The following is a 13,150-nucleotide window of genomic DNA, read 5'->3' on the forward strand; positions in this document are numbered from 1 at the left end:
CGTAACATATAGTAAACTGTGTCAATATTTTTAATGATAGATTGTTAAAACAACTTTTTATTTTAGGACAAAAATTCTGCAAAACCCTCATGAGTTAGTATGATGTTTTGATTATGATCAGCGTTTCATTGAGTATTTTATGTTTATTAGTTTTCGAGTTAGATTGTAATTCATCGGTCCGCTTTTGAGTCAAACGGACTATAACTTGTTGGTCCTTGCCTGGCACTCGGCATTAAGGGGTACAACAAGGACTGGTCGGCTCGGAGTCAGTATAATGTGTCTGAGTGGGGTATTCATGCTTCACTGCGGCATGGTATCTCAGTGGGCTAGCACTATAAAACCAGCTTAAGTCTGGGCTAGTACAAGCAGCCGCACATACACATACACACGCATGCACGTCGTCATATGAGCGAAAAATTCACCTCACCTCACCTCACCTGTAATAACTGAACATTTAAGTCAAAAGATTAACTGACTGTTATTATAATATTAAACTCTCGATAATGTGATACCACACAGTAATATACTTAAAATCTTGTTTCACTATAACCCGTGAAGATCCGTGTTAGAATTGATCTTCAGTAACCCATGCTTGTCGTAAGAGGCGACTAACGGGATCGGATGGTCAGACTCGACTTGGTTGACACGTGTCATCGGTTCCCAACTACGTGCATCGATGCTCATGTTGTTGATCACTGGATTGTCTGGTCCAGACTCGATTATTTACAGACCGCCTCCATATTGCTGGAATATTGCTGAGTGCGGCGTAAAACTAAGCTCACTTCACCCACAAGGACAATAACTTAGAAAAACAAAGACAATACTCAAATGAGGAAGTATAAATATTTATTTACAAATGCAAACATAATAATGTGTAGATACACGTGTAAGCGGCACATGTATTTACAGAAATATACGGTATGAAAGTATAAGGAATGGCCAAGTATGTGAAGTCTTCGACCAAGGCGTGTTGCGGCTAATGTCCATGTATGCAACATCATCGGGAACAGGGGCGGTGGGGTAGCCTAGTGGTTAAAGCGTTCGCACGTCACGCCGAAGACCAGGGTTCGATTCCTAACATGGGTACAATGTGCGAAGCCCATTTCTGGTGTCCCCAGCCGTGATATTTCTTGAATATTGCTAAAACCGGCGTAAAACCATACTCACTCACTCACTCATCGGGAACGCTGACATGTAAGGCACTGGTCGATAATAACAACATAATTCTATTGATGTTCATTTCACCGAATAATATATCCAAAGGAAGGAAAGTGGCATCCATGAATGATTGCTCTGCCATTCTTTGTTTAGAGAGCTGCACTGGTCGTTCTGGTCGTGATGTTTATTGTGGTCGCGGTCTGTTTCAAGGAGACAACTCCTACATCCTTGAGCGTCATTCAGCTGGTCTCGATCACATTTGCAGCGGGTGATATTAAACTAAGCGGTTGCAGTTGACTTCGGTTGTATATATCACAATGTCAATTTTGCATATGGAAACTGACAAGTGCTTTGCTTTGCGGAACACTTTAAATAGTCCGGTTTCTACCCCAGTGAAAACACATAGGTCGGTGGATATCATAAATATATATGTATGTATATACATGAATGTATATAATCGATCGTATCGATCCTAGAGTATTCTCAGTTCTCAACACCAGAATATTTAGCAAATATGTTTCACATTTTTTCTTTTCGGTGGTGGTTATTATTAGGGTAAAGGAAATATCAGATGTCACGTGTGTGACTGCTGATTGGCTTGTGGTCGATGTCTCGCGCTCTTCTGATGCGCGCGCGCAGCCCTGCCAGCTGACTGTACGAGCTCTGGCAGACTGTACATTTGTACGGCTTCTCTCCTGAAGCACAAATATATGCATTTACGTTAGTGTTAAATATCTTTTAAATCGCACAAATTGTGAAATGGCATCTATCTTCTCTTTACGTGGAAAAAGATATAATGATGTAATAACGTGGATTTGTCTTTATTTTGTTTAACGCCGCACTCCAGCAATATTCAAGCCATTTGACCGGGGATTTTATATACGGTCTTCATATAATCGAGTCTCAAACAGACAATCCGGTGATCAACAGCATGAGTATCGATCTACGCAATCGGTGACACTGGCTTGTCTGGTCCAGACTGGATTATTTACAGACCGCCGCTATTTAGGGGCAGCAACGATTCACCCAGACCTCGATTCGATTCGATTTTCGATATTGGACATTCGATCATTTTCGGTTCGATTCGATTCTTCATACAAGTAAAAACATCAGATTTCATTTAACTCTCAGAGTCGGCTTTTTTAGCATAAAATCCATCATCAACTTGGCGATGTCTACTAACAACAATTCTCATTGGATAATTAGCCCGGCGTCAACCAATCACGTTTCGCCTTATTTCAGAGCTCGAAACAGCTCGAGTTGGAGTCAAAATTTCGTACTGGCTCTGTGGAAATATTTTAAATAGGTATTCAAATATCGAATAGAATTAGTGGTAATGGTTATCGAAAATCGAAACAAAGGTGTCAGATTAGATTTTCGATGAATCGAACCGAAACGTTCCAGCCCTACGCTATATAGCTGGAATATTTCCGAGTGCGGCGTTAAACTGACTGACTTAGTTTGGTTTTACGCCGCTTTTAGCAATATTTCAGCAACATCACGGCGGGGGACACCAGAAATGGGCTTCACACATTTTACCCATGTGGGGATTCGAACCCGGGTCTTCGTTGTGACGGAGCCAACGCTTTAACCACTAAGAGTACCTTACACGCCCCAATGCGCTAAACAACAAACAAACCAAACAAAATGTGCACTTTATTGACCAAATAGGGGAAATAACTGTAGATTTCAGCGACAGTTACACTACAGAAGCTATTTGATAAAACAACCATAAGGTGACATAAAGATGTCACTGAAATGGGATATTTCGCTTCCTATCGAACTAAAAGTACTGTCGGAAATAGAAAAAACTGGTTTTTTCGCATTGATATCTACAATTTATGTAGTTAATAGTATAAGTGTGAAATATCTGTTGAACTAAGTTCGGCCTAACTACAGTCTTAGTGGTAGGGAGATAGGAAACGTAGAAAAAGGACTTTACTGAGGAGAGATTAGTCCAGAAATGAGAAATGCGGTTTTTTTCCAAGTCCAAAGCGACTTATTTGGAACAGGCCATGGCTTTATGCAAATTAGTGTGCGATGATATTATATTACAAAGGACAATTTTTAATGTCCATTTTGAAATTAAACTTAGCTTCATTATAAACGATAGCTGACATAAACAATAATAACTTTTATATTACTGAAACTATGAAGGATGTAGCTACTCATGGAGTCTCACTATCAGTATATAAAAGAAAACAGGTAGGAGGGTCGTCTCAAAAAGCAAAACCAAGACCGGTGTTTCTGACGGTAGTTGGGGTCGGGCTTAAGGGATAGAGATAATAGCTAAGATTAGATAATCAGTAGAGACATATTCAATACACATGAAAAAGCATAAAAAGATATTTGAGATGACCCCTGTGTCTGTGGGCAGCACGTGCATTTCATGCCAAGTGAGTTGACGGTCCGTTGTCATACCTGGCTGAGCGACCTAATTTGCCATCTATAGTCTAATCTATTGTTTTCAGCAGCTATTCGTATTTTTCTAAGGTTTTGCCCTATTTTACGAGTAAACATGCTTTTCTGGATACAATTTTTTAATGTCCATTTTTGAAATTAAACTTAGCTTCATTATAAACGATAGCTGACATAAACAATATAACTTTAATATTACTGAAACTATGAAGGGATGTACCTGCCATGGAGTCTCACTGTATCAGTATAAAAGGAAACGAATTGGGAGGGGTCGTCTCAAAAGCAAAACCAAGACGGGTGTTTCTGACGGAAACAGTTGTAGGGCTATCGGACTTGGGGATAGAGATATTAGCTAAGATTAGATAATCAGTAGAGACATATTCAATACACATGAAAAAGCATAAAATATATTTGAGATGACCCCTTGTGCTCCGTGGGGCACGTTGCATTTCATGCCAAGTGAGTTGATTTGGTCCGTTGTCATACCTGGCTGAGCGACCTAATTGTCATCTATAGTCTAATCTATTGTTTTCAGCAGCTATTCGTATTTACAATTTTTTAATGTCCATTTTGAAATTAAACTTAGCTTCATTATAAACGATAGCTGACATAAACAATAATAACTTTAATACTGAAACTATGAAGGATGTAGCTACCATGGAGTCTCACTGTCACTATAAAATGAAACAGGTAGGAGGGGTCGTCTCAAAAGCAAAACCAAGACGGGTGTTTCTGACGGTAGTTGGGGTCGGGCTTGGGGATAGAGATATTAGCTAAGATTAGATAATATGATAGATAGATAGATTCAATACACATGAAAAAGCATAAAAGATATTTGAGATGACCCCTTGTGTCTGTGGGCAGCACGTGCATTTCATGCCAAGTGAGTTGATGGTCCATTGTCATACCTGGCTGAGCGACCTAATTGCCATCTATAGTCTGATCTATTGTTTTCAGCAGCTGTTCGTAATTTTTCTAAGTTTTGCCCGATTTTACGAGTAAACATGCTTTTCTGGATATCTTATTACGCATCCCACTGAACGCCCAGTTAGGCCGATGCGGGTTATTTCGACATATGCTATTTGCAATTGTGTACATTTTAGAGATACAGAGTAACAGCCTAAAAACAGTTTTTTCTATTTCCGACAGTACTTTAGTTGTCTTTTTCGTTGGTTGAAATTAATACAGACTGCAACAACTAACAGCAACATCATATATATGCAAAGAAACAAAACAAAACTATATTATTTTTTTTAAATTTTATCACACATATGAAATTGTTCCAGTGTTTGGTCGCACCTACCTGTGTGTAGACGGACATGGTTTCTGAGTGTGGAAGACTGGCTGAACCTCCGGTCACAGAATCGACATACGAACGGTTTCTCCATGGTATGGATGCGCATGTGCGAGCGGAGGTTACTCCTGGAGTTGAACCCCCGCCTGCACAACACACACTTTAATTTAGTGGCGGGGATCGGCGTCTGTTTCGGGAGGGACGGCTGATGCTGATGTTGATGCTGCTGATGCTGCTGATGCTCATGCTGATGCTGATGTTGACACTTTGGGTCTGAAAGTGGGAGTTTCAGAAACTTAAGTTTTGTTTCACAAATCAATTTGGTACTTTCAACCATATCACAGGCCAAACTTCAGCTCACTGAGTGAGCATTGTTTTACGCCGCTTTTAGCAATATTCCAGCAATATCATGGCGGAGGACACCAGAAATTGGCTTCGCAGATTGTACCCACATAGGAAACCGAACCCGGGACTTTGGCGTGACGAGTGAACGCCTTAACAACTAGGCTAACCCACCATATTCTCGTACCATTCTACACCTGAAATGATGGACGGGCTTATAATGTACTTAAGTTTGTGAGAGAGGGGCGTGGGGTGTACCCTAAGGGATCGAAAACGTTCGTGACTCGCGAACGCCTTAACACCTAGGCTAACCCACCGTACCATTCTACAACGATGATGGACGGGCCCAGGGATGGGTACGTTCGCTCGTCACGACGATTCCCATCTGTAGCCCATCCTAGTGTTACTCTGCTTATGATTTCTGTTTGGAGAAGAAGGGGGCATGCTATTAGAAACTGAAGCCAAATATCTGCTCAATTTCTCCAGCTAATTATATATTTTGCAAAACTAAACAAATTTGATAACATTAATGTATCAGATACTAAACAAATACTAAACAAATCAGAGTGAGTGAGTATGGTTTTACGCCGCTTTTAGCAATATTCCAGCAATATCACGGCGGGGGACAAACAAATCAGATACGTCAAACGTAGATAAGTCAGTTAGTATGCGTTGAAGTGAACAGTGAGTGAAACAAACCTGCAGGTGACACGTCCTTGACCTCTGGCGCATGGTGACCCAGAGACGGAATACCCATATACAAGTTGAAGGACGCTCCGTACCAAACCAACAGCTCCTGTTGTGGGGGAATGTCCTGGAATAGAAAACAACCCTTGTTTACAAAGAAAACACCATTTATGGATAACAGCTTCCTTATTGACAGTTACAACGACGTCTTTGCTATAGATATTTATACGGCTGCCAAGCTGGTCTTGACCTGTTAGTTTACTGGATTGTCTGGTCCAGACTCGATTATATACAGACTGCTGCCATACATTAAACACCAAAAGAAACGTTACCCTCATACCCTAAGAATTATTCAGGGCTTCAGACAGACTGGGGTCACCGTAGACAGACCAAGAAGTGGCCGTCAACGCATCACAACGCTAGCTGAAGATAGGTACCTCCGTCACTAAGGTGAGGTGAGGTGAAATTGGGTTTTACGTCGTGCTTGAGAATATTTCGCTCATATGACGACGTGCATGCCTGTGTATGTGTATGTGCGGCTGCTTGTACTAGCCCAGACTGAAGCTGGTTTTATAGTGCTAGCCCACTGAGATACCATGCCGCAGTGAAGCATGAATACCCCACTCAGACACATTATACTGACTCCGAGCCGACCAGTCCTTGTTGTACCCATTAATGCCGAGCGCCAGGCAGGGACCAACAAGTACCATATTTTAACGTCTTTTGGTATGACGCGGTCGGGGATCGAACCCGCGACCTTCCGCTCTCCAGGCGGACGCTCTAACCACTACACCACGGAGGCGGTCTCCGTCACTAAGGAAGGAGGGTAACGTTTCTTTTGGCGATTAGTGTATACAATGTAGCTGGAATGCGGCGTATAGCGACAAACCAACCAACCAACCAACCTAAGAGCTGTTATAGAAGCTGTTCCAAACATATCGACTCGATTATCTTAGACACAAATCTTAGCTAAAACAGCTTTGTGAAAAGGCCGATCCCGACCACAAGTCCCCATAGTAATTTCCTCTTTGGCAGGCAGACATGGGGCATTTGGTGCCTTTCAGAACTACCCTGTGTATCTACACCGGAAAACAACGTACCTTGATGGCTCTGTAGAATAGGTTCCTTCCGACTTGGAATGTCTCAAGGTTCTGTTCCTGCTCGTTCCTGGCACAGTTGACATAAGAGAGCCAGCTGGCCCGGGGATGTTCTGTCCCCCCGTCTATGTATAGCAAGATGTTGCCCTGGTCGTCAAAAATCTGAAAATGAAAAATGGTTGTAAGTGGATGATGTTTTACGCAAGTCATCAAAATTCCAGTTTGAAAATCGAATGTACGGATATTATTACCCAACATTCAGCCTTAAATGTTCTGAAGTGAGGTGAAATTGGGTTTAACGTCGTGCTTGAAAATATTTCGCTCATATGACGACGTGCATGCGTGTGTATGTGTATGTGCGGCTGCTTGTACTAGCCCAGACAGAAGCTGGTTTTATAGTGCTAGACCACTGAGATACCATGCCGCAGTGAAGCATGAATACCCCACTCAGACACAATATACTGACTCCGAACCGACCAGTCCTTGATGTACCCATTAATGCCGAACGCCAGGCAGGGACCAACAAGTACCATATTTTAACGTATTTTGGTATGACGCGGTCGGGGATCGAACCCGCGACCTTCCGCTCTCCGGGCGGACGCTCTAATCACTACACCACGGAGGCGGTTTTAAATGCTCTGAATATTCTGTTCATTATCGAATGAATTAATACTGTTGTATTATATCTAAGCCATAACTATGCCTGTTACCATGGGGATCTGTGAATATGAGATCGCTTGAATATAGTTTTACGCCGCGGTCAGTGATATCCCAGATAGATCACAAATGCAACCTGGACTAGGAAAATACCGAGAGGTACGATGAAATCATCTTGGTCTCACATTGTAACCACCTAATCCTGATTTTAGACCACCCTGCGAAGAGCAATTAGATCCCCGGAATCACACAGGCTATCGAAGTTTATTTATTTTTTAATTTTGTTATATCTATTTCATAAAGGAAACAATAAACAGTGTTGCATGCCAACCTCCCAGGCGTTTTCGCTGCTGCAGTCCATATTCTCTCTGCTGACAACTCGACCAATGAACGGCCCCATCTCAGTTCCCGTTTTGATCCACGTGGTCGAGAACACGCCGAGACCTGCCCCGGGAAGAGACGATGGCCCAACTCGAACTTGTTTTGGAGTTTGCACTGATGATATTTCTGGAAAAGAATTAAAGGAATTTAAAGAGCAGCTCGGTTTAACGCTTCTTTCCCTAGTATACCCATTATATCGTGGTGTGTCAGTTTCATGTGGGATAAAACCCCGAAGTAATGCACATGTAACGTCTTTGAGAGGCATTTAGAAGTTGGATCAATAAGGAAGGATGGCAATATATGGATGAACAACTACTTTATTACAGTGACCTGTGAAGGTCCGGGTTAGAATTAGGGCTGCGCAATATAACCGGTTTACCGGTATTTACCGGTTCAGACATGAAAACGATACGTATTTCGATACGCTGATCGAAAACCGGTATTTTGACATCGTAAACTTCGTAACACTCGGAAATCTTCGGATATTTCCGTTTTTTGAATTGTTCTTTTCCCTGTTTCATTAGTGCCAAATGTTAATTACATTTTTATTTTGTCATGATTAAAAGTTTTTATAAACGGTTAATCAATCATAGTGATTTTGTTGTGTTTTTGCTTATAATCAAGCATTAACTCGATTATAAGTTAACTCAATAAATATCGCAATATATGCTTCCGCATCGCAATATATCGCAATATGAAAATATAGCTGGAATATTGCTGATTGCGGCGTAAAACTAAACTCCCTCACTCTCTCACTCTTTATTACAGTGGGAGCGACGTTTCCGTGTATGTTCCAACACCATTATCAAGCCAGTGATCACTGACTGAGTTTAGTTTTACGACGCTTTTACAATATTCCAGCAACATCACGGCGGGTGACACCAGAAATGAGCGTCCAGCATTGTACCACGTAGGGAATCGAACCCGGGTCTTCGGCGTGACGAAACAAGTGATGAACAGAATGACGATAGAGATCGAAGAATATATACAGGCGTTTGTACAGTACAATTGGGGATTAGTACTGTGATGTTATAGGGAAGCCAGTCAGACGGGATATAGCTGACATATTGCTAGCTGGTGCGTGAGACAACATTCACTCACTAACTCAAAAAGCTCTTTGAACGGTGAGCATGGTGAGGTAGCCCTCCGGTTAAAGCGTCCCCTCGTCACACCGAAGCGTGTTCCCAACATGGGTACAATGTGTGAAGCCCATTTCTGGTGTCCCCCGTCGTGATAACTAAACTCTCACTCACTAAAAAAGCTCTTTGATCTAATATATGAAGACATTCCTCAATAAAACCACTCTGTCAAACGCTCCAGCCAAGCGACCAATGACAGGCACCACCTGGCTTTGACAAAAACGCCGCCCAGCAAAATCCCGTTACCAGTGCCACAAATCGGTTAATGAAACGTGGATAAGGCGCGCTGCGGGATACAATACAAACTCTCGTTAAGCATCGCTACCCAAACGAGAATTATGGGTATATGATACTGACACGAGTCTCACAATACCGCTACTTCATTGCAGTCGGACGTGTTCGGAAGGAGCTGGACTACGTCGAGTGGATCCGAATGTCCATCATAGTTTATTGTGTTTTGTCTCTTGTTTAACGCCGTCAGCCACGGCTAAATGACGGGGACTAGTATGTCTCACAGTCCCTGGACCATATTATTTTCACTTTTTCAATGGAACAAGTCCACTTTTATCTCACTAAATAATAATAAATAATAATAATAATGGATATTTTTAGCGCGTCATTTTCCACCCACTGATACATGCTCAAGGCGCTACATAAAAGCATACATACAATGCATACAGAGGATAAAATAGCAAAATAAGTATACATTAAAATTGATGGCAGAAAGATTGATTTTAGGGATAGGCTTTGGAAAAAAGAAAGTCTTCAACTTAATTTTGAAAGTTTCCAATGTGGGAGACTGCTTTATGTGGAGAGGGAGAGAATTCCACAGAGTAGGACCAGCGTACTGGAAATGGTTTTGGTTTTTGAAAATATACAACCCTGAGAATTTCATTTAGATAAGGTTTTTCTTATGATTACGTTTTTCTTATGAATTTCTTATGAAGATAATAAAGAAAAACTTTATTAATATCTTTATTAGAATTTCATTTTAATAAAGTTTTCTCATGATTACGTTTTTCTTATGAATTTCTTAAAATAAAGAAAAACTTTATTAAAATGAAATTCTCAATGTTATATATTTTCAAAAACTGAAGAGTTAATCTAGACAGTAGCCTGTAATAATAGAGTGGACACAACAGGGATACGGGGCACGAAACAACCTGGTCAGCGAGACTGTTACCGGTGTAGCCAATGGGTTAAAGCGTTCGCACGTTACTCTGAAGACCCGGGTTCGATTCCCCACTCCCCACATGGGTACAATGTGTGTAGCCCATTTCTGGTGTCGCCACTGCTGGAATATTGCTAAAAGCGGCGTAGCACCCAACTCACTCACTCACTCTTTCACTTGACGACCTGTTGTAGGGTCTCTTACTGATTTTGATATCTATCTCATGGGTACCAGTGGAACTGCCCCAGCTACAAAATGCCCCAGCAAATTTGGTCGTTCATTCTAATTTGGTCAAATTTATTTCAAATGATTAAATATATGCCGTAAATGCATAGTTTTTGTCAACTTTGATATTATGTTCTTCATGTAAAAGTTATTAAGAAGTAATATTTCTGATAAATGTTCCATCAGTAAACTCATAACTATGTATATACTTTTATATGAAGAACATAATATCAAAGTTGACAAAACTATGCATTTATGGCCTATATTTAATCATTTTAAATAAATTGGGGCATTTTAACTACCCCCCTGGGGCAATTTGACCAAAACTCCGGGGCAATTTGACCAAATTTGCTGGTGCAGTTTGCAGCGGGGGCAATTCGACTGGCAATCGTACTTGATTAAATTTATGTTAAAAATACCACTGACAGTACTGACTAACTGAGTTTGGCTTTACGCCGCTTTTAGCAATATTCCAGCAACATCACGGCGGGGGACACCAGAAATGGGTTTCACGCGTTGTACCCATGTGGGGATTCGAACCCGGGTCTTCGGCGTGACAAGCCAACGCTTTAACCACTAGACTGCCCCATCGTCCCCCACTGACAGTAAGCTGTAACAGGGAATGATGGAGTATAAATGAATTTCGTGGGTAATTCTTCCTTCTTCAGCCTAGATTTGGGATTTGTATGCCCCATATGTGTGCTTGTCTCTTTCATATGCGTCCGACTCGGAATGATCGGACCATTTCTCCTGCCTAAGTCTATCTCTTTACTTGGAAAACGGAAGAAATGGTGGCTTTCCATTGTTCGATGATTCCGTGCATCCCCAGGCAACAGAATACACCATCGTACCATTTAAAAAAACGACAGAAACAACACGATTTGTACTACTGTAGCGCTTGGTCTTTGGCAATATGGCGGACTCCAGGCACATTTGACGTCACGAGCGGAAAGGTCACGTGGGTTCCAGCAAAATATGGATTTACAGAAACTGTTTTCGCGATTAAAACATAATTATGCATAATTTTTAATTGAAAATATTTGGGAATATGTTTCTGATGACTTATCTTTCACCAGAAAATTATTGCAATTGACTCGTATTCTCCTTTAAGTCTGGGCTAGTACAAGCAGCCGCACATACACATACACACGCATGCACGTCGTCATATGAGCGAAATATTCTCAAGCACGACGTTAAACCCAATTTCACCTCACCTCACTTACTCTGCAGTTTAGCCCACATAAACACACGTGTTTTATGCCTTCCTATATATTATAGCCATGCAAATTAAATATTTCAAAATATACAGTTTAATGATCAATCTGTTAAGATCAAAGCGCACCATCGTTTAAACATTTTAACAGTGAGATTTACACGGTATGTTATCCCTAACTTATGTTCATGTTTCGTAGGCCTGGCAGACCCGCATAGAGGCCCTTAACGACGTGTCCTGTATTAAGGGCTAGAGGGCCGGAGGGGATTAGCCGGCTGATACATGGCCTTTGTCGCTCAGCGGACAAGAAACAAGACAACCGGGTTGAGAATGCCGTGGCATATGTTCACTATGACCGTGCTTTGTTCAGCTTGATAACCCTTTCCTTTGAGCTTTTCAGTACACGTTTACTTCTAGTCTGTCACACAGTCCATAAACCACAATATTTTCCTTTCTGGTGAGGTGAAATGGGGCTTAATATTTCGCTCATATGACGACATGCATGCGTGTGTATGAAGCATGAATACCCCACTCAGACACATTATACTGACTCCGAGCCGACCAATCCTTGTTGTACCCATTAAAGCCGAGCGCCAGGCAGGGACCAACAAGTACCATATTTTAACGTCGTTTGGTATGACACGGCCGGAGATCGAACCCGCGAACTTCCGCTCTCCGGGCGGACGCTCTAACCACTACACCACCTATATCCCTAGTTAAACGTGAGTCAGGTGTACCTGTATCCCTAGTTAACCGTGAGTCAGGTGCACCTATATCCCTAGTTAACCGTGAGTCAGGTGCACCTATATCCCTAGTTAACCGTGAGTCAGGTGCACCTGTATCCCTAGTTAACCGTGAGTCAGGTGCACCCAGGTGCACCTATATCCCTAGTTAACCGTGAGTCAGGTGCACCTATATCCCTAGTTAACCGTGAGTCAGGTGTACCTGTATCCCTAGTTAACCGTGAGTCAGGTGTACCTGTATCCCTAGTTAACCGTGAGTCAGGTGCACCTGTATCCCTAGTTAACCGTGAGTCAGGTGCACCTATATCCCTAGTTAACCGTGAGTCAGGTGCACCTATATCCCTAGTTAACCGTGAGTCAGGTGCAGGTGCACCTTATATGTATCCTATATCCCTAGTTAACCGTGAGTCAGGTGCACCTGTATCCCTAGTTAACCGTGAGTCAGGTGCACCTATATCCCTAGTTAACCGTGAGTCAGGTGCACCTATATCCCTAGTTAACCGTGAGTCAGGTGCACCTATATCCCTAGTTAACCGTGAGTCAGGTGCACCTATATCCCTAGTTAACCGTGAGTCAGGTGCACCTATATCCCTAGTTAACCGTGAGTCAGGTGCACCTATTTAAC

At 42.0% G+C, this 13,150-nt stretch overlaps 1 protein-coding gene across 1 annotated transcript; it reads right to left on the bottom strand.

Annotated features, from left to right (window-relative positions):
• Positions 1–1,668: 1,668 nt before the first annotated feature.
• Positions 1,669–8,154, bottom strand: LOC124269713 (PR domain zinc finger protein 12-like). The gene is given in 6 exon segments (XM_046704745.1): positions 1,669–1,792; positions 1,795–1,853; positions 4,880–5,111; positions 5,916–6,026; positions 7,000–7,158; positions 7,985–8,154. Coding segments are annotated over 6 exon segments (690 nt in total). The 5' UTR covers positions 8,054–8,154; the 3' UTR covers positions 1,669–1,732.
• Positions 8,155–13,150: the final 4,996 nt, after the last annotated feature.

The sequence above is a fragment of the Haliotis rubra genome, unplaced genomic scaffold (assembly GCF_003918875.1).
Source record: "Haliotis rubra isolate DU_JTF1 unplaced genomic scaffold, ASM391887v1 Scf147, whole genome shotgun sequence".
Taxonomy (NCBI): Eukaryota; Metazoa; Mollusca; class Gastropoda; order Lepetellida; family Haliotidae; genus Haliotis; species Haliotis rubra.